This window comes from Quercus robur, chromosome 10, assembly GCF_932294415.1.
Source record: "Quercus robur chromosome 10, dhQueRobu3.1, whole genome shotgun sequence".
NCBI classification, from domain to species: Eukaryota; Viridiplantae; Streptophyta; class Magnoliopsida; order Fagales; family Fagaceae; genus Quercus; species Quercus robur.
The window spans coordinates 35,327,336-35,349,959 of record NC_065543.1 but is presented as its reverse complement, the minus strand read 5'-3'; the positions used below and the strand labels follow the sequence as shown (position 1 = coordinate 35,349,959).

The following is a 22,624-nucleotide window of genomic DNA, read 5'->3' as shown; positions in this document are numbered from 1 at the left end:
ACGATATTAAACACACTTAGTTCTTTTAACTTTTGCCCCAATGTATCAAAATAGTTCCTCTTCTTTAAATGGATTAATTTTAATATTTATTATTGAGTAAAGGAGGTCCCTGTCAAAAACGCTATTTTAGATATTGAATTGTCTGGTAGATGTAAATTGAGGTACGAAAGCAGAATCCAATAGCGATGAAACATTTTGCTCGGTAGATATGGATATCTATGTCAAAGAAAAAGCAAACAGGATAATGGTACATTATTGATTATAATACTAGATTATTATTTTTAAATTTTTTTAAAGTTCTCAAACAAAATAATACTAGATTTACTTTATTTTATATTTCTGGGTTTTATTCCAAGAGTACTTTTCTGTAACACGTGTTTCAACTGCATGAACTGCCAGCTTGACTAGAAAAGGTCCAACTGTCCATCTCTTGGATGTTTTAAGGTTCAAACCATTTGACATGCTTCTCTTTTGTCTCATACACTGTCCATCTATATTCCACCGACACTCCTAAAGTTAGCATATATTTTATTACAAGATGCTTATAAAATTTTAAATTATTTTTGGTGATGGATGATAATTAGGGGTGTTCATCAAACTGCAAGAACTACACTAAAATTGCACATTAAAATGGCATAACCGTATTGCATATAACAATGTATCGCACCTCATGGTGCAGTGTAGTTTGTGATTTTATAATAAGAAAACCACACAAATCGCACCGCACCGCACCGCACTCTTTCTATATATTAATATATTTATTTTTTTAATATTAAATATATTATTAATAGTTTAGTAACCCTAGTTTTCCAAAAAAAAAAAAAAATGTTTAATAATCCTAGCAAGTGTTGATTAAGAAAACCAATCAAAAATAAAGAAAAACTAGCTCAATAATTTAAAACTTGGTCCAAGACAAAAGGAAAAATCAGTTTTGGACTAGGCAGGAAAAACCCAAAATTTGAAAAATATACTGGTTTCAAACCGATCAAATTGTATCTTGTACACTGCACCGCATATGCAATCGCAAAAATGAGGTGCAATTCGGTTATAGTTTTGGCTAAACTTTTAACTGTACCGTACCACACTGTATCACATATGTGACCACAAAAATGAGGTACGGTGCAATTATGATTTTGACTAAATCACACCGCAAAGTACAGTGCTAAAAATAGTCAAAAACCGTACCGCACTACACCGCAAACACCTCTAATGACAATAATACGTTAATTTAGAAAATTTATGTAATACATTGGGGGAAAATTATATTTTACCATCACAAGCTATACCCCAGATTATACTTTAAACCCTAAATTTTTCAAATCAACATTTTACGCTATAAAATATAATAATTGTTACACTTTGCACAAGACTAAGTTTGCCGTTACTTTGCACCCCTGTATACAATGCTTATCATCAGACAGCCTGTTATTCTAATCCCACAAGGGGGCCACCCATTGCGAGTCAGTGAATTATAACAAAAGGAAGAATGAGAAAAGACAAGTTATACGTGGGGCAACATCATTGGACATTGCTGAACAACTTCATTTTAAGGACTGTTACCGAACTTTCCTTATCCAAGAAGTGGTTGTCTTGTGAGTGGAATTATCCTCGTTACTTACTAGTTACTACTTACTAGTCATTGCAAAAAAAAAAAAAAAAAAAAAAAACTTCACCTGGCTATCTTCGGAAATAAATAGAATTAACAGCCTAACAAAAGGACACATCAATTCCAAAATGACCAAATTGGTAAAAAAAAAAAAATTCCTTTTATTTGCCCAAAGGACATAAACGTCTTGATCCTCTTTCTTGTCATCATGGGTTTCCTTTCCTAGGTTCGGAATCTTTTTTTTTGTTTGTTTATAATTTATAATTAAACTAGTATTATGCTTGTACAATGCACGACTTAATTAAAAAATTATATGTAAATAAATTATAATTAATGAACCATACGAATAAAACCACATTAATTTATAAATATAATTGAGTCAATTTATACAAACACCATTTATGATTTCAAAACTTTTTTTTTTAGAAACTTCATGACTCAACATGTTTGGCTTTATGCTCCGCATGTTTGGCTTCATAGAACCCTTTACGAATCTTTTTGCAAAATTAAATATTTATAAGTATTAATAAAATAAATGATGAGCAAAATGAATAAAAAAATGATTTGGAACTAAATCATATGTAATATATATATATATATACATATATTACTCCCATGCGGCTTAATTCATACAGCATGAATTGCATGAAATAAACTAAAATACCTAAAAAAGAAGAAGAATGAAGATCTCAAAATAGCAATATCGTCTGATAAACAAATTTGAAAGTTAAGCCATAGAGAGTATTTCAAACTACATGAAATTATTATATGTACAAAACCTAATCAACATGACACGTGGATAAAAAAGAGGGGGGAATAATAAATAATTCCGGTTGTTATTGATTAGAATTTTAATTCTATTAGGAGTTATTATGAAACACCATACCTTTATGTTTAGCATAAATCTACCTAAATTTTCTAATTTTCTAAAAAGAAATGACAATGCACTAAGACATGCAAATCTAAATATTAGAAACTAAAACAAAGTGATTTTTGTACAATGAAAATTAAAGATAGAGATCAAGCTTAATTTACCTGATTGGCACATTCAATACCAAAATGAAGAAGCAAACTATGAACAATAAGCATCCAAATCCTTTAGGCAAAACCATTGATAAATTCACCAAATATTCTAACCCAAAGCATCGTAGTGTCCCACTTCCATATCTGTATAGAAATAATACCAATTATATAAGAAAAAAATAGAGAAGGGTTGCAATACTTGTAGTATGTTACTTGAAATTTGGAGATCATAGCCAAAAATTGAATCACTCATAATTGCAAGCATGTTATTAAGAGTTATGACTTTGGCAATAAGTTTATATAAAAACATGTCTCATTATAAAATAAAAACCACTTTAAAAAAAAAGCTAACTTGAAAAGAAAATAAAATTTGCACATCTATTAGCATTGTTGAAGCTTTCATTACTCACCTAGCATTGTGATTGAAGTTTATTATTTCATTCAAGGTGACACCTATATCATATAGGTGTTAGATACATCATATAGAAGTTTGATTGAAAGAAGGCCTCCAACTCTTCGTGCCTAATGTTTTTAAAGAATTGTAAGTCTATCCATAATTCCTCTTATGCACAGATACTCTTGTACTATTTTCATGGTGTGAGTGGACTGATGTTTATGATTATAATTTTGTGATATGGATTACATCTGGTAGGATTATAATTTTTGTTAAATCTTATCCCATAATCAAGAGTTCTGTAGCTTGATATTCTAATAAAATATTATTTATTTAATAATAATAATTAATAAAAAAATGTAGGTTGCAACTTGAGGAAAATTAAACCAATGAAAACGTGGGATGAGATTTATGTAGGTTGCAACTTGAGGAAAATAAAAACAATGAAAATGTGGGATGAGATTTAAATTTAGAAAAAAAAATTAAAATAGACTTTTAGTTAGAGTAGAATTAAAATTCTAAAATTTAGATATTAAATTTTTGTATGTTAAATACTATCCCTTAATTTAAGAAATATCCTAACAAATAAAAATAATAATGTTAATCTAATTTTATTTTAACACTACACGTAAAAATTAAGGATTAAATGAAGAATTTGGATTGTAATCAAATCAAGATTTTGATCAACTAATAAATTATAGTAGAAGAAAAATTATATATATTTTTTCTTAAAATTTGAAGATCTAACAAAATTTCTACAATTTGGTGAAGTCACTTGGCGCAACCACTGTTTATAAACCCATCTTTTATTATATAGTATATGATGTTTATATTCTATTATCTATTTAATATTTTATTTCATCAAAAAAATTTATTCTTTTTTTAATTGAAGATATTTGACTTTTAATTTACTTTATAATATTTTTTGTCAAGGAAAAAGTACATTCATCCTTTTATGTTTGGAGTAGTTCATAGCTTCCTTCCTATCTTTGAAACCAATCAATCTCTTCTTCTATATTTTAAAAATGAGCAAATACCCCCCGATTTTGTTATCCCTCAATTAAATTTAACACAATATTTTATTTTTGGAAATATTCTATTATCTATTCAATATTCGATTTCATTAAAATGTCTTCTTCTTTTTTTAATTGAAGATATTTGACTTTTGATTAACCTTATAATATTTTGTTGGGGAAAAAAATACATTCCTCCTTTTATATTTGGAGTAGTCCACAACTTCCTCTCTATTTTTGAAACCAATCAATCTCCTCTTCTATATTTTAAAATTGAGCAAATACCCTCCAATTTTGTTATCCCTCACTTAAATTTAACATAATATTTTATTTTTGGGAATATTCCATGAGGAAAAGTCCAAAATACACCCAACTAAATACAAAAATGCAAAAATATAACCCAATCTCAAATCCAAGCAAACTTAACCTAACCTAGGTTAACACAATCCGAGTAAATTAAACCCAGGTAAACTAACACGATAATTTTTATGGCAACTAGTTTAAAGTCTAAACAAGTGTTGTTTTATACTAGATTAGTTTATTCGGTTTATATTAACCCTGGGTTAAGTTTACTCAAATTCTAGACTGGGTTATTTTCGGTTTTCAGTATTTTTTTAATTTAGTTGAGGGTATATTAGACTTTGCACCATGGAATATTCTCATAAACAAAATACTCTGTTATCGAGTTATCAACAAAAACAAAACAAAACACGTGCAAATACATGAAGTTTTACAATTTTCTTTACGAATTTTCTTATTTTGAAATCGTTACATAATAGTTCATTATCAATTAATAACTTGTCATTAGTTATTGTCAATGTAAGTAGGTGTGACCATTATAACATTTATATTTTTGCGTAGTTTTCATTATCTATTTGTCATTTTCTTAATTATTTACCCACACATTCACACTCATTTATACATAAACAATACATTAAATATTTGCTTAACCAATCAAATGCTTAAACAATCACTAACTTTACCTTTTTTTTTCTTCTTGAATTACCAACTTTATAACAAAAAGTTATAATAATATGATAATAATATACACATATTTAACAAATCCTCTATATTTCTTAATTATTAAATTATATAAAGTTATATTATATTTATACTATACACGCACACATTCACACAATTAACATTATAACAAAAAAAAAAAATGCGCATGATTAGTGTTAAACAGACACTTACACGCATATAATATAAATCTATATATATAATAATAGATGAAACTGAGAGAAACTCAAATTATAATTTCAAATTAGAGTTCCAATTTTGCGCTATGTGTCCTAAATTATTTATTCTTAAAGAGTTTTATTTCTTAATTTTAGAATCAAATGTGGGACTACATCATCATAAATATTCATCAAGTGAGTTATTAAATACAAAAACCAAAGAGTCTAGAATAAATGAATCTATTTTAAAAAAAGTGCTTCACATTTTTTTTTTTAAATAGACAATTTACATTTTATACCTAATAATATCTTTACAAAATTTGGTAAATAGTTAACAAAATATAAAAATGACTATCAATAGTATTTAAATTATATATATATAGAAATTATGTTATGCATCTTATTGTATATTTTTAAGTGTTTCCATACATATGCATAGAACTACAAGCTAGTTTATAATAAAGATAGAGATACTCACAACTTACAAACACTCACTCTTTGCTTTTAGATTCAGATAAACTGAGAAAGTCAGATAAAGAATAAAGATGAGATTCATGAGAATGAGAATGAGATCAAAGATTATATCATACACAAAGAAAGTGAGTAATCTGTGATTTGTGTTGTTATTTGATTTTAGGATAGGCTGATTTGTGTTGTCGTTTGGTTTTGGACTGGTTTGTGATTAGGGTGTGCAAAAATATTTTTAAGCGTTAAATAAACTAGTGATATATATATATATATATTGTATGGACACGATTTGTAACGAACCGTAACAATGTTGGGTTCGCGCGTAAAAAGGCCCAAACAATATCATTTATAGAGCATGGGTTTGAAAGGCTAGGTCTTAGTCACTAGACGGCGGGTTTTTCGTGGTGTTCATACATGGTTTAAATCGTGTTTGTCTTGGGAGTCTTTCTCCTGGAGGCAGGCTGGGAGGCTCTGGTTTTTGGCCTTTTTTCCCAGCCTCCTTTTTCCGGATTGCTTATTTTTCCCTTTATACTAGCTTGTCTTCCTTATCCAACGTTCACGTGTGGGGTTCGATTTTTCAAGACTGATACTTGCCTCATCAGCCCATACCCAGAGTGGTTGGGGGTGGTTGTAAAAGCTGAAGGGTATGGCTCTGTCAGGTGCAGAGTATTGAATGGCAGTAAGTGCAGCTTTCCCTTTGTCCTTGGTCGTTAAACTATCTAGGGTGTCATTCCCTATTGACATAGATATTTTTAGATTTTTTCCAAACTGTTTCTGTTCCGTTTTTGTCCTTCCTTCCAGGGGGGACCTCGGACATGCCGAGGACTGAATCGTCCTCGGCCGTGTCCCAGGACTATTTTGTACTTGTATTACCTATTCTTGGCTATAACCTTCCTCGGCTCGGGCCTTGGGCCCCAATGAATGAATGGGCCAGGGCTACAGATTATCGGGCCCTACATATATATATATATATATATACATATTCATTTGAACCCCCTAAACTATAAGTAGCACTGCCCCTTGTCAATATTCCAATATATATTTTTAAATGAGTTTAATTATTTTCTTTAAATGACCTATAAAAAAAAGTACATATTAATAATTACCATAATTATATATTTAATAGTTTCATATAAATACACTATCATAATAAATATATTTTAATGATTAGCATAATTATCAAATTTATTGTAGAAACACAATCAAAATAAGTCTATGATAGATTCTCCAAAAAAAAAAAAAAGTCTCTAATAATTATCATAATGATCGAATTTCATATTTATGTATACAATGAGAGAGAGAGAGAATAATAATTTCTTTAGATAAAATCATATTTATTGAATTTTTTCATGCATTTTATTGGTGGGCACTTCATTTGTTTTGATGGAAAACCTTCTATAAAAGTAGTTTTGTGTGTTTTTTAGTTTTTGTTAGTATCAGAGAAAATGAGTAAAAGGAGAACTATTTTTAGTCAATAGAAAAAACATGGTTTATTTTTAGAAATTATTTTCCACTCAATTTTTTTGAAAAACAATTTTATCTCACAGCAAACTAAATAAGGAAAGTTAGAAGATTATTTTCAACTCATTTAAGGTTGCTACCAAATATAGGAAAATAAGATAGTTTTATAAAAATAATTGGATAAATTGCAAATTACATCCTTAAAGTTTGAAGGTGTTTGAATTTTATATCCTGAAATTTCAGAATTTGGATTTTACTCCCTGAAGTTTAGGGTATTTGAATTTTATATCCTAAAGTTTAGTGTATTTGAATTTTACACCATGACGTTTCAGATTTTGGACTTTACCCTTAAAGTTTAAAAGTGTTTGGATTTTACACCTTCAAATTCTAAAACTTTAAGGTATAAAATCCAAACACTTCCAAACTTTAGGGAGTAAAATCCAAATCCCTAAAATTTAGGAGATAAAATCCAAATTTTGAAACGTTAGGGTGTAAAATTTAAATACCCCAAACTTTAGTGGGTAAAATCTGAATTTTGAAACTTTAGGGTGTAAAATCCAAACATCCTAAAATTTTAAGAGTATAATTTGCAATTTACCCAAAATAATTTTTGAAAAATTACTAATTTTCTAGAAAATATTATCGCTGAACAAAAAGAAGGTGTTGCAAGTAATAACTGCAAAACACTTAATCATTGTAGTTTGTTAAACATGTTAAATGCTAAAATTTGTTTTAAGTAAAAATACTTTATCACAAAAGCTCTACAACTAAAACTCTACAGCTAAAGCTATACTTCCTATAGCAATACAAAACAAATCCTATGGTGCTATGTTATTTAAATTTTAAATAATGTTGCATTAAATAAACCTTTAGATTTGTAATGTTTTATTCAAATCATGAAAATGGGCCAATTTTAATTGGAGATGATAAAATAAATTTAAAAATTCACAATCTAAGAAAAATAAAATGAAACGAGAGTTTTTATTCTTATTTGTTTTTGGTTTATAAAAAAAGTTAGGGACTTTAGGTTTTTATAGAAGGAAATTCCAATATAATCATTAATTTTCTTTTCATTACTCAATTGGTCATTTAAATTTCAAATTTATGTTGGATAGTGAAGAGGTTTATTTATATGGGTTAAATGAGTTTGTGAAAAAACATATTAACCCATTTTGACACTAATAATGAACTATTCCAATTTCAAGTTGATTATGTGTTAAGTAGGTTAATATGAGATTGACCTATTTATCAATTGCATCAAAGCAAGTTGACCTGTTTGACTCGAACCCATTTATATTAAACACTAATCTGCACAAAAAATATATAACATTAGTATCATGTTTGCATATAGTTTTAAACGTTTCCCTGCTCACAACATATACAACACATCTCATTCAACAATGACAAGACGAGGGAAATGGTGAGTTATAGTTTAGTTCAACTAATAAAGTCCTTTATCGTCAACTGAAGGACATTTGATATCCCATCTACACCAAAGTCTAATTACTATCTTAATATGATGATAAAGAACAATCATCATAAAATAAATATAATAAATTCAATTCCTATGATTTTTTAAGACAAAAAAAGGAAACGAGCAAAACTAAAGTATTTTGGGAAAATAATATTATTTTATTATTAATTATTAAAAATAGTGTTGTGGTAAAATTATTCAGGAGAATAGCTTTTCTTTGAAAATCATGTTTTGAAAACACGATTATATGCATGGAAATTTCAATTTTTGTCTTGAAATTGTAATGTTATATACTAGTAGTATTTTGCACTAAAAATCATGTTTTGAAGACATAACTTCAGTGTAAATACATTTTACACTAAAATTGTGTTTAAAAAAAAATGATTCCAGTGTAAAATTGAAATTTTCAATGCTTAAAAAAATGTTTTCAAAACACAATATTCAAAATAAATTTTTGGCTAAAATGCAGAACTCATCTTTTAAGCTTTTCCAAAATTAATTTTAGTCCTCCAACTTTGTTTTCGTTATTTTTAGTCCTTTAAGTTTTAAGTTTATTTAACTTAGCATCTTTGTCAACATTTGCTATTTTTTTTTTAAATTATGGAAAATATTTTTCAACCACTAATTGGATTTTTTTAACTTAAAAAATTTGGAAAAAAAATTAGATAATTAACTGCAACATATAACAAAAGTTTTTTTTTTTAGAGTGTTTCAACTATGAGGGCTTGATGAAAAGGTTTTAGCAAATGAAAGCAAAGTTAGATGACTGAAGTAAATTCTAGTTAAACATAAAAGGTAAATTTTACATTTTAGTCTAAAAGTTTCCACAATGTTATTTTTAATAATTATATATATAATAAAATAATTATTTCAAAAAAAAAAAAATCCCAACAAAACTTAAAACTATTCTTTTTTGAACTAGTAAAAAAATAAATCCCGGAAGGAGCGCCCAAATCAAAGGAGACAGACTCACCACCCTACTTCAGGGATTTCCCCATTTTTTTTTCTCTTTTGGGTTCAAACTTCAAACCCCAAAACCACCTCCAAACACAAACACCCTGTTCCTCTCCTTTACTTTGCCGTGAAAGCAAAGTTAGAAAGAGAAAGAGAGTGTGAAAGAGAAAGAATTTACTAGTACTATAGAGAGAAAGAGAGAGAGGCAGTTATGCGTTTTGTTTTATATTCATAAGATCAAATAGAAAATATATATTATTGTTTTTTATATGTTGTCGCTAGTGCTATTTTGCCATTATTCTAATGCGTGTTTACCTTACCTTTCCCTTCTCTTCTTTTCTCGCGCCCATTGGAAAAAAAACTGTAAACCTTCTTCTTAATCTTCCCTTTTCCTTTTGAGAATTACAACCCAACACGCAAAAATGAAAAAAAACCCATGTAGTATTTTGCATGTTCATATGATAAATCTCTCTGTTTTTTGAAAATTCTTGCTCTGTTTCTGTATCTCTCTCTTTTTTTTTTTTTGTTTTTTTTTGGTGGCTTGGTTTGGTTAAAAAAAGAATGAGCTGGAGGAGAGTATTGAAGTCTGTACAGGGTGTAGCTGCTCACACCCTTCTCCTTTGCTTCACGCTATTGCTGGTTCTCAAGCTCGATCATGTCGTCTCCTACTCCTGGTGGTCAGTTTTCCTTTCTTTTTCTCTGTCTTTTTTTTTTCAATTTTGTTGTTGCTGTTTTTGTGGGTGTTTGATTTTTGTTGGGTTGGATTGGTTTTTTGGGATTTTGATTGTTTTCACAATGTTTGTGGCGTTGAAAAGTTTTAAAAAAATTATGGGTTTTGCTTCAATTTTTCTTTTGGGGTATTAAATCGGTGAAAAAATTCATGGGGTTTCTTTGTTTTTTGTTTTTGTTTTTTTGTTTTTTGTTTTCTGTTTTTTGTTTTTTGTTTTCTGTTTTTTGTTTTTGTGTTTTTCACTGAATGGTAATTTACCTTGTAAAAAATGGTTCTTTGGTGTTTCGTAAGTTCAGTTTTGACCCCACGAAGTTATGCCCCACTCTCTTTTAGAACTGAATGAAGGATATTAATTATGGGACCAACAAATTCATTAATCCATATTTTGTTTTGAGAATTTTGCAGATTTTTGTTTGTTTGTTTTTAATGATGAAAAAGAGCCAAATTGCAAGATGTTTTCCCTGATTAGATATACTGTGAAATTGTGTTTTTTTTTTTTTTGCAAAATGACTGCATCGTTTTTATGCAAGCAGTGCTATGCAATTATGTTCAAAGGAATTGAACAGAATAATGGATTTGGATAATGCATGTAAAATTCAGAAATGATAATTGTTACAAAAAGTAGCCTTAAAATTTTATACCACAACTGAAAAAAGGAAAAGAAATGGGTGCATGTGTAATTTATAAATTAAAAGAAATCATCCGGACATTGTAAACTTATAGGAGACAATCTTGAAAGTATTGTGAATTATTAACATGTCTAGAGAAGTCTCTCAATGGAAAGATGAGAGTAAAGCTTAAATTCATATTGACGTTGTAGGAATTTACACTTTCTCATTTTGGGGTGGGGTAAAAAAAATTCTCATTGGCCTTAAAATGAAGATGTATTTGCATTGGATTGTGTGCCTAATGGTCATACAGTGGTGTATTAGAACTAGAGCTCAAGGGCATAGCCTCTGTTATTTTCTGGTTTGATGTTTTGGCGGTGAATTTAAATTGATCAGAAGTGCTCATGTAAAGAATGATGGTATTAAATAAATGTGGAACATGAGTGATTTTGAATAGTTTATTCTGTTCAGGGAGCTCTTGAATGGATCTAACACTGGGTTAGATATGCAGAAAAATTCGGTTTGTGACTTGTTGGATAGGTTTTGTTTCTTCATATTGAAAGGACATGTTCACAAATGCAGTTCAAGGAGCAATACCCACACTTATGGCTGATCATCTTCAAGAGTATTGGAGCATGATTTTATTGTGCTTCTCCTTGTACAATTAAAATGTGAGATTTTTTCATCAATTGTTCTTCCAAGTTTGCCTATTGTGGTGGGAGACTAGCTCAGTGTCATGTATAGAATGTTCTATTATATGAGAAACCTGAAACTCATCCAAGATCATAAGAAACAATGGCAAACATAGAAGAGAAGAAATTTATCTAGATGGATGCTGCTCGCAAAATTGTCTATGAGTTTGAGCTGACTGGTCGGGCCCTGCTGTTGGTTTGAAAGCAGAGTGCTAGGGAGATCCTCTAGGATGGTGCAAATTTGTTTTTCTTTGATCTTGATATGGATGAAGCCTGTGGTCCAAGTATTCTATCAATCTATCCTATTGAAAGGATCTGATCAATCCAGAGATCATTTCAATTCCATTAGTAATGAGGATTCAGAATAATATACATTTGATCAATCAAAGAGAGATTCAACTAGTAAAAGAAGGATTGATTTTTTGGGATCCTTCCTTTCTTCTAACGGAACAAACAGAGATAGAATTAGACTGATTCCCTAAATGCCTTTTGGATATTCCTCAATGTCCTGTTCTTTAACTTACAGAGCTGTGGTTGAGGGTTCCAAATCTTATTTTTCTGATGATAGCCTGACAACATTGAAGACCGGAAATAGGGGTGAGGAAGGTTTACATCTGCTGTGGCACAAGTTAGCTGGTTTGTTAAAGTATTAAAAGAGTAGAAAGTTGTAGATTATTCTGGGTTTGTAGTAATGTAGCCTAAACTTTGTTGTTTAAGATGGCTGACAAAAAGAAGAAGCCAAAACTTGTCTATTGAATTTTTTCTTTTCAATATGTTGTTTGAAGATAACTGATGTGTTACATTATTGGGATTTGATTATTTGGTAAAGAGAAAATGAAATTCTTGCAATCTAGAGTTTATGATACTCTTGTGTATAAACTCATTGAATTCATTTGATCAGATTGCTCTGTCCAATACCATGTATGTGAAATATTGGACCTTGGATGGACATATAATAGTTCCGAATCAAATCTCTTCTCTTTAGAAAGAAGATCTTATATCTATAAAACCTCTCTGCCCCCCCTCTCCCAAAAAATATTTTGGTTTAATACTAAATGTAATGAGTTCAATGTGCAGGTTTGTTTTTTTCCCGCTTTGGATATTTCATGCAGTTGTTGCCCGCGGAAGATTCTCACTACCTGCTCCATCAGTTCCACATAATCGTCATGTATGTCACTATGCTTCTCTGCAATTCTGGAGATCTTTTTTAGAGTGATTCCTATTAGCTTTGTGACCTAGAACATTTGAAATCAATGATCAAGATCTGCAATGTGTGCCACTAAAATTTCTCTTTCTTGGACAGTGGGCACCGTGCCATGCCATTGTTGCAACACCGCTGCTTGTTGCATTTGAGTTGCTCCTTTGTATATATCTTGAGAGTGTTTATGGTAAACAGCTGATGCCTTGCTATTGCTTTTTAACCATTGGGAATTAACAACTAGTTCTCATGCATTCCAGTTATTTTGTTTATTTTTCTTTTCATGCCTGGGGAATATATTTGGTTTTTGACTTGCTAACTACAGTTGAGCTAATTCATAATCATGGGGTTTCCAATTACCCACATATAAGCTTTATACCATTTGATTGATTCATTGTGTTAGAAGGCTTTACTTTTTGCCATAATGGCAGCACCTTAAGTTCTTAAGTCTCAATTTTTTATTTTTGATAAGTAAGAAGTTTTATTGATATAAAAAAGGGACACCCTATTACACAGGGAGTGTACAGGGGTCAACAATCAAGTACAAAAATTTCAAGAATCAAGAAAATCAAGAATCAAGAAATTTACAAGTCTCAATTTTTAATGCAATACTTTTTGTGCAGTTCTTGGTTCTGAAGCTGTAAACTTGAAGATAGTCTTTCTTCCATTATTGGCACTTGAAATAATTACTTTAATTGACAATTTCAGGTATTTTATTTCTCATGATTTTTTTTTTTTCGTTTTATATTTGTAAGTGTTATATATTACTGCTTGAAAGAAAGGTCATAAAAATCTTGCTTAACTCATTGGTTCTAAGTTCTATCATATAAGATATATACAATAATGCAAAAGTGTTGCTTGGTTTTCATCTCTTTAATTCTTTTTTTTTTTTTTTTTTTTTTTTGTTGTTGTTTGGGTTTTTTTTGGGGGGGGGGGGGGGGGTGGGGAAGGGGGCCAAATGTCACCTCGCCTCACAAGTGTGGGGTGATATGGGTGAGGGTGGGGGTTCGAATCCCCTTGGGTTTGTCATGTGTGAGTATTTACCCAAAAAAAAAAAATTCTTTATTTCATTTTGGTTGAACTCAATTAGATTGCTGAGTTGTAGGATATGATTTTTGTTCCTTTTGGGGTTCATTGGGTGATGCCTAGAGGAGTTATTGATTTACTAGCTTGTTGGCAAGGCTGTCTTAAGCCACATAGGAACAGTGAGGTTTGGAAAGGCTATCCCTTATTGCTTGATCTGGTGTGTTTGGAGGGAGAGGAATGAGCAAAGCTTTGAGGGGTGTGAATGAGCAAGTTTAGATCTGAAACAGCAGTTTCTTAATCTTAGGACCATGTTTGAATGGATGACAGCAACAGCTCGTTTTTCATTTTCAAATTTGTTATATTTGTTTATCATTGTAGCTTTCGAGTTTGATTTTGTTGTAACTAAATATACGTCCTGTGTTCTTGGTGCACTTGATTCTTATCAATAAAGCTTATCACTAATAACAAAATAAAAATAGATTGCTCAGTTATTGATGCATGAAGTTGAATGACCTCAACTTGCCTGCTATCATGCCCGGTTTCTTTCTTTTATCCTCTCTTGAATTCCAAGGATTCATCCTTTACAACTTATTGCTGGAATAATACATTTTTATCCCTTCCTATTATCCTCTTTTTGACTGTTGCTTTCTCTTTCACGTTGCTTTCCCTCCCACTTGTAATTAACTCATACATCTGACAGGATTTGAACTAGTGACCTCACCCACTACCCCATACTTATGGGAGGTGAGATTATCATCTCCCCAAAAGGCCTTTGGCATCCTCTCACATCACATGTTGCTCACAATGTTACGCTTAAATTTTGATTTATTATCATGAGTTTATTTTGATCAAATATGCTTCAGGGTTTCTACCTAACATGTATTCATTTCTTTTATAGAATGTGCAGGGCTCTGATGCCTGGAGATGAAGAAAGCATGAGTGATGAGGCTATATGGGAGACGCTTCCTGTAAGTATTAAATTAGTTGCTCTACTGTCCAAGGATTGAGATATATTATTAATGAATAATGGAAGTGAAGTCATATGGAATTCCTTTTTTTTTTAATATAAATATATGCTTTCTGTAATATTTTATTTCTTTTATTGAAGAGAATGTTAATGTTTCAAATAAAGAACAGGATGACAAAGAATGTTCTGAGGAGGTTAAATGTTGAGAACTTTTTGACATGATGTGAGAAGCAAGCAATTTTTTTGTTTTTTTTTTTTGGGGGGGGGGGGGGGGGGGGTTGGTGTTGGGTGTGTGGGTAGATTTGCTAACAGATTAAATGGGTGTGAATGAACTGAATTGAGTTGAGTATTAGGCGGTTAGGGTGAGGCTCTGTCCTGATAGCTGTAGCTAGAGCTTGTATTATTACATTATACCGATTAAGCATGTCTATCTCCTTGAGACAGAAAGTAAGTAATTCCAATGGTGTGGTTTGATTTAAAGCAGTTCTAAATTTTGAAACATATTGGAGAAGAGTTTTGATTTCTAGAGAAATTGGTAGTAAAAAGGATGTCACAAATCTTATTGATCCAAATTGTCTCTATGCAATTTTTTTATACAAGTGTTTATGATTGAGAATAAAAAACATGTTTTTTTGGTTTGTCCAAGGTAGGGTCCGTGTTTTGGGTGACAATACAAGCAATGATTTTATGAAGACTTTAACAGATAGACCGAGATTTGCATTGAGGCAATCCTAATGAGTCTGCAAAAAAAATGAGATGCTTGATATTTGTGCTTTTACTTCTTGTTGGTGTGCCTGTTGTTTACATCTAGAGTACAGGAGTTGCTCCCCTTTGCGCTTAATTGATGCATTATTACTTATAAAATATGAGTCTGCAAAAATGATGTCATTTATCCATCTTGTCAACTCTTTGCTGCTGTTTTCCTTTCCACTCTAAACAAGATATGATATATGTTTGTTTTGTTTTTGTCTTGTCCAATAGGTAAGCTTCTTTTATCTAATAACAAAATTATGTCTCCTATGAAATTACTGTTTTTTAGGTTACAAATTTTGTTAGTAAACTGTTGCATTGGCTAAATTCTTGGTCATTTAATGACATTCACTGGTTTTTAATTCAAAGTGCTAGTTAAATAGTGGAAATGAATCTGTCAATTTTTATTTGTTTTATGTATCCTCCGCTGTGCTTTATTTTTATATTCTTTATAAGCAGCACATGTCTGGCTATTAACTTCAACATCAGGTATTATGATCACAAACTTGGGCATGTTGAAATGCATTGGCTTGTAATATAAATTGTCAAGCATTTCTGAAAACAGTCTGGTTTTCATCCTCCCTGTCTGTTCTCTTTTTAAATATAATTTTCACTTATTTAAAAACATACTTCTAAGTTTTCACAGTTACTAAGTGATCTGCTGATATTTTGCATGTAGCACTTTTGGGTTGCAATCTCCATGGTCTTCTTTGCGGCTGCTACAGTCTTTACCCTCCTAAAACTGTGTGGTAATTTCTCTTACTCACCATAATTATCAAAGTTAATTATGATAAAATGCATATATTAAGTAAAACTTTTATTCGCATAAGCTTTATGTTACGGTCTCATGATCCATTGTATTATTACCACCTTATCATTTATCAATAGTTTAATGGCATTACAATCTACTTTATATTGTCCTTGCTTGGAATTATGTTTTGGAAGATAAGATCTATTCCTATTATGGAAATTAATATAGTTAGATTGATAGGATACTAGTAAAAAAAATTTTATATTCTACCCTACCTAGAAAATGTTTCTAGGAAAAATGCAATACGACTTCTTTAGGAAACGTAAGGCTGATGAATTAAACACCACTCAGTCAAATAAGGCAAAGTAAGTAATGTGGCCTTCTCAATGATAGAGGCTTGAGTGTTTGGTGTCTTTATAAAATTCATTGTATTGACATGTCCATATTGTATGTGTCCTGCACCTGTGTCATAGAGAAGCTGAGAAGTATCTTCTTAACTGGGACAACTAAGTTTGCAGAGCTTCAAAACATCATTTAAAAAATAATACTTCATTGACTAAACCTTGCTACTCCATTGTTCCTTGGCAACTGATATATGGTAATTTGTCTTTGCATTGTTTGGGATGACCCAGTTGATGCCCAAATCTGTGATTGATCTTTTGGAATGCGCTCGCAAGGGCGTTTTCATCGCCATAGAGTAGCTTAGGTTTGGCAAGCTATGCCTCTTTGTGTCGTGGAATTTGTGGCATGAAAGAAACAAGACGGTCTTTGATGGAGTTGAATTTCCTACCTTTCTAATATAGAGTGTATTTTTCTGTCCTTGTATGACTGGATGAGGGTCCATGGTGGCATTCCTTCCATGTCTTTTGCTGATTTTCACTCTCTCTCTCTCTCTCTCTATATATATATATAAAATTTGTATTCCTTGAAATGGGACTGAACATCCTGTGTGTCAGCCTATTTTCCTTCTTCAACAAATTTCTACTTATACAAAAAGGGGAAAAAAATGAAGGAATCCATTCTTTCACCTTCAATAATGATACTTAATCTGGATATTATTTAATTGATCCATTGTACTCATGTACACATGATGTTGCAGGTGATGTAGGTGCTCTTGGCTGGTGGGACTTGTTTATAAATTTTGGGTATGATTAATCTACTCTAATGCCATTTGTATTATTTAAATTTTACTTTTTTAAATAGTGTTTCCCTTGCCCCCTGTGATATTGACACATTGATGTTTATATTCAAGGTGTTAAATGACAAATAAATTCCAAAACTTTTTTTTTTTGGTTAACAACAGTATTGCGGAATGCTTTGCATTTCTTGTTTGTACAAAGTGGTCTAATCCGGTGATTCATAGAAACTCTCCTACAAGGGAAGCTAGTTCATCTTCTACAACTATTAGATATCTTGACTGGAATAGTGGCTTAGTAGTTTCTCCAGAGGAGGATCTGCAGGAAGAAAGAATGTGCGGTTTGCAAGACATTGGTGGCCATATCATGAAAATTCCAGTAATTGGTTTTCAAATCCTTCTTTGTATGCGCTTAGAGGTATGTATTTTTGAGTTATGGTAATGGTTAGTTTTTGGAATATCTTATGATGGTTTCCAATTTCAGGGAACACCTGCTAGTGCTAAGGATATACCACTGCCACTTCTTTTTGCACCTCTTTTCCTACTTCAAGGCGCTGGTGTACTACTTGCTACCTCTAGATTGGTGGAGAAAATTGTACTGTTACTTCATAGTGGAACTGGCACAGGATCATATTTTAGATTTTCTGCAAGAGCTCATGACTGCTTGGCGTACTTGCACCATGGTTCCAGGTAATGACATCTTCCACCTCCGAAGAAAAGCTTAAATGGGTCACACTGAATTTACTGAATCAATATGTAACGATTGACCAGTGCAAGTGCTATGGACTAATTCTTGATCTGAAAATCTTCAACACCAGGCTACTGGGTTGGTGGTCCATTGATGAAGGAAGTCGAGAAGAACAAGCCCGACTATTCCATCAGGGAGCTTCAGGGTTAGCATTCTTTTACTTTTACTATTGTAAGTGCACTGTATGCAAATGTTATAAATGTACTTTGGTTGCATATGTGATTGGGTAACAAAATATCCACTTTACTAATTTTATCTTTGCTTGAACATCACTCTGTATCTGTTCGAGAGCAAAATGCAAGAAAGAACTTTAACTTAGATGCAAAATTGTTGAAATTAAAATTTATTTTTTGGCATAAATATAGAGAATTTTACACTTTAACCCCCTAAACTATACTCCCTTTTACTTTACACTTACCCCACTAAACTATACCCCTTTTACACTTACCCTCCCTAAACTATAAGAATGCACACTTTATCTCCTCAAACTATACCCCCCTTTACACTTACCCCCCTAAACTATGAGAATGCACACTTGCCTAAACTACTACCCATGGGATGGGGTGCAAAGTGTTACATGGGTAATAGTATAAGGGGGTAAGTGTGCACTCGCATAGTTTAGGAGGGCAAGAGTTACACAGGTAATAGTTTAAGAGAGTAAGTGTAAAAGGGGGTAAAGTGTAATTTTCCCCATAAATATGCTAGTGTAGTACTTTTAGAATATGAATTTCTTGCAGCAACTAGTTAACTCTTTTAATACCTTCTCCAACGATATGAAGATTTATGAATGAGAAATGCTTTCTTTGTTTAGGGAAGAGAGAAAGGGGGGGGGGGGGGGGGGGGGGAGAGGATGCAGTATCTTGATGAGCTCTAGCTCAAATGACACCTTGTGAGAGTATGGTGGAGCGAGGTCATGGTTTTAAGACCCACCAGATGCCTGTGTAACTTGCCAATAAAAGAATGATATTTTCATCTCTTGTACCTTTTTGAGTTGTTCTGTGGTCTGTTTTGCAAATTAAATTTTCTGTTCTGAGTAAATTAATTTTTCCAATATAAATATTTATGAATGCAAAATGATTACTTTAGGGGTGATATAGTCATCTCAATGAGCTCTAGCTCAAATGGCACCTCCTCCCTGGTGGAGGATGAGGTTGTTGGTTCAAGACCCATTGGATGCATGTGTAACTTACCAATAAAAAAATGCCTCATGTCATTGTTGTCTTTATCTGCTCCCTGATTAATTGATGTTCTTGACAATTTCATGCAAAATTTAGATTCAATGGTAATGTATGGTACATTAGACATTGTTAAAATTTTGATTAGATAACAAGACAAAGAATATTTTCTAATTTAGATTGTTACAACCAAATGATGTCCAAATATGAAAATGCAGTGTCCTTGTTTCAGGTAGTGTATGTTGATCTCTAGAACATTAAAACCCAGCTTGAAAGTGCAGTGGTTCCCCTTCTGCCTGTGGCATTTTAGCTTTAGTTGCTGCATTATATCTTCACTTTCCATATGAAATCCATGAAAGGGTTTTGCAGTTTGCAATTTTGCTGATCTTTGTACATTTGGTTACTTACCACACAGGTATAACACTTTTAGCGGTTATCCTCCTGAGATTGTGAAGAAAATGCCTAAAAAGGATCTTGCTGAGGAGGTGATCATAATTCTCTTTATCAACTTTAGGCAAATTCCAAAATTCCATTTGAGACAACTTCTGTTTCATTTGTTTTGTATTTATGATTCTCAAAATGGTTGGTTGCTTTGCAAAACCAATCATTCACCTCTTTCCTTGATTTTCTTATTCTTGTAATTTTTGTACTTGATTGTTGACCCCTGTACACTCCCTGTGTACTAGGGTGTCCCTTTTTGATATCAATAAAACTTATTACTTATATAAAAAAAAAAAAATGATTCTCATTTATCTCAGGTTTAGCCGAACCCAACATTTTGGGACTTAGGCTTGATTGTTGTTGTTATTTATCTCAGGTTTGGAGACTGCAAGCAGCTCTGGGTGAGCAGACAGAAATCACAAAATACAGCCAACAGGAGTATGAAAGGCTTCAAAATGTAATTTTCTCATCCTTGACTACTAGTTTAATGACAATATGGACATGTAATTTTAACTTGTGTTGTTAATTTCATGCATAAGGGGAAAAAAGAAAAAAGAAAAAAGAAAAAACCTTGTCTTGTGACTACTAGTTAGAAATTTTCTGTTCTTTGACAACTTAATCTCTCCTGGGGAGTTTTTTGGACAAAGACGTAAACAAGGAGTTAAAGTTTAGATATGCTAAATATCTGTATGTGGTTCCTAGATTGAACATACACAGGATTGCAAGAAAAAAAAAATAATTTGGACTGTATGATTTTCAGTTGTAGTCAGTTGTAAATCCTGTGATGAAATGCATGTCAACATTTGTTGATGAACATTATTGGCATCCACGATTTTTGCAGCCTTTTTTTTTTTTTCCTATAGTTTTTTGCGAAAACAACTCTACCTTTTTTCTGGACAGCCATAATTTATTAAACAATGATTCTCAAGATTTAAGCGAGGAGGTTGTGGTGAGCTAAGAATCGTGATTTTCAGGCAGGCCCTAGGGAAAGTCGTGAGAATGGAACTGTCAAGTAGGGAAGAGTGTTAGTGGTGGTAGCAGTGATGATGATGATGATTAGCAAATATTAACTTTTGGTTAGTATGGATTTTGCTTCATGTAGGAAATCCATGCCAGCTTGGCATCCAAATCCTTTTTGCCACTCGAGATTTATTGTACAATTTGTTTTATTTTTTTCCCCATTTTCTAAAATTAAGAGTAAATTATCCCAAAGAATACTACATGATTAGAAACTGAATTTGCAAGGAGTAAAACATCAAGTAGTATTATGTAATCATCCCTAATATTCTCATCACATTGGAAGTTAAAATGAGATACGCATAGGTGTTTTTGATGATAGATTTTTGATCGACAAATTCTTTACAGTTATTCTGAAGCACTGTTTGCCAAATGCAACCCAGTAACAAATATTGGTGTGTTGATTGGTTTTATTATTTATCTGAAATGAAAGGTACTGAATGCATCATCAAATATGCTACTTTTGCCTACTGAATTGGAAAATGATAACTAGGATGTTGTTTGTGCTTTCATCTGTGCAGGCATCCATGCTTGTGCTCATTCTAGTTTGTTTTTAGATCTTCTGTTCAATCCTGAATAACTTTGATTATAAAGGTTAATCCAATTTAATACCTTAATCTTGTCCTGATGCACTGGTCAGGAAAAAGTTTTATGTAGGGTTTGCTTTGAGAGAGAGATTTGCGTGGTCCTGCTTCCATGTAGGCATCGTATCCTTTGCAGGTAGCTTTTTTTTTTTTTTTTTTTTTAATCACATTGATGCACCTGATTTTTTTAACATGCATTCTTCATGTAAAGCTCAATCAGTTACTTTCTTTTTCTGGTGTGATACTAATTGTTTCCCAATGTGTTGCAGTACATGCTGTGAGAAGTGTAAAAAATGCCCAATTTGCCGTGTCATTATTGAGGAGCGCTTACCTGTATATGATGTTTAGTTTTAACTTGCCCTCCTTTTTTTTTTTTCTTCCAAGTGCACAAATTGGAGCCCATAGAGGTAAAAAACAATGATGGGAGAATGCTACAGTTTCAACTTTTTATCGGAACTTCTACAATACTGAGTGTTGCTTGTTCAAATTAACATAACAAAGGTTAGGTAATACAGGAATTGAAGTTGCTATAACTATATCAACTTTGGGCAGTTGTTTTTCAAAAAATTTTCCCTCCTTTTAAATTGTAAATATACCGTACTTTTATAATGGGAAATCACAGGAATAGCATGTTGGAATTTCTTGGCATGCTGTGTGACAGTATTGTGATTATGAGCTGTTTTTCTGTGTATAAAATAAATTTAATGTTTATTCTTTATGTGAAAAATCCGGACACGACATTGTAGGATATGCGGTGAAGTCAACATTTTGAAGAAAATATTTTATAATTGCGAATTAGAGCCCTATACTTTTAATTGGTCGTGAAAAAAAAAAATGTTACATTTAGCGCTCATAGGGATGAGTAATTATTTAGAATTTAAAGAATAGTGCTCTCTCCTTTAACAGAATTGTAGGTTATATTAATTTAACTAATCAAAGGGTTCCTCATTCGTGTGAGGGGAGCATCTGGTGTATAGAATAATTTTTCCAGACTAATGGTGAATAGAAATCTTTTGTCTAACTTTTTGTATTTTACTTTATTCTCTATTAATTGTATACGTGATGTCTTATTATTATTTTTTTCCCATTTTAAACCCTGGTTATTTTACAAAGAAGGTAAAAAAGAATGAATTGCAAATTGTGATTAGTGGAGCATAAAGACGAATACAAAATATTGGGACAGAACATTTGTATTCACTAACGTTCATCTTGATTATATATTTTAAATTAT

General features: G+C 31.7%; 1 protein-coding gene across 1 annotated transcript; it reads left to right on the top strand.

The window, feature by feature from the left end:
* The first annotated feature begins 9,654 nt into the window (after window positions 1–9,654).
* On the top strand, window positions 9,655–22,053 carry LOC126702636 (uncharacterized). Its single transcript, XM_050401400.1, has 14 exons — window positions 9,655–10,248; window positions 12,679–12,769; window positions 12,905–12,989; window positions 13,423–13,507; window positions 14,724–14,793; window positions 16,222–16,291; window positions 17,393–17,438; window positions 17,597–17,846; window positions 17,913–18,118; window positions 18,247–18,321; window positions 19,767–19,836; window positions 20,169–20,249; window positions 21,450–21,529; window positions 21,663–22,053. The coding sequence occupies exons 1-14, from the start codon at window positions 10,133–10,135 to the stop codon at window positions 21,739–21,741; spliced, it is 1,404 nt and encodes a 467-aa protein (XP_050257357.1). The 5' UTR covers window positions 9,655–10,132; the 3' UTR covers window positions 21,742–22,053.
* The last annotated feature ends 571 nt before the right edge of the window (window positions 22,054–22,624 follow it).

What these genes read in the sequence shown, in the direction of transcription:
- LOC126702636 (XM_050401400.1), top strand. Translation starts at nt 10,133, where the DNA reads ATGAGCTGGAGGAGAGTATTGAAGTCTGTACAGGGTGTAGCTGCTCAC. An exon ending in GTCGTCTCCTACTCCTGGTG is followed by an intron (nt 10,249 to 12,678) that starts GTCAGTTTTCCT and finishes TTCAATGTGCAG; the next exon opens with GTTTGTTTTTTTCCCGCTTT. An exon ending in TTCTTTGTATGCGCTTAGAG is followed by an intron (nt 17,847 to 17,912) that starts GTATGTATTTTT and finishes TTCCAATTTCAG; the next exon opens with GGAACACCTGCTAGTGCTAA.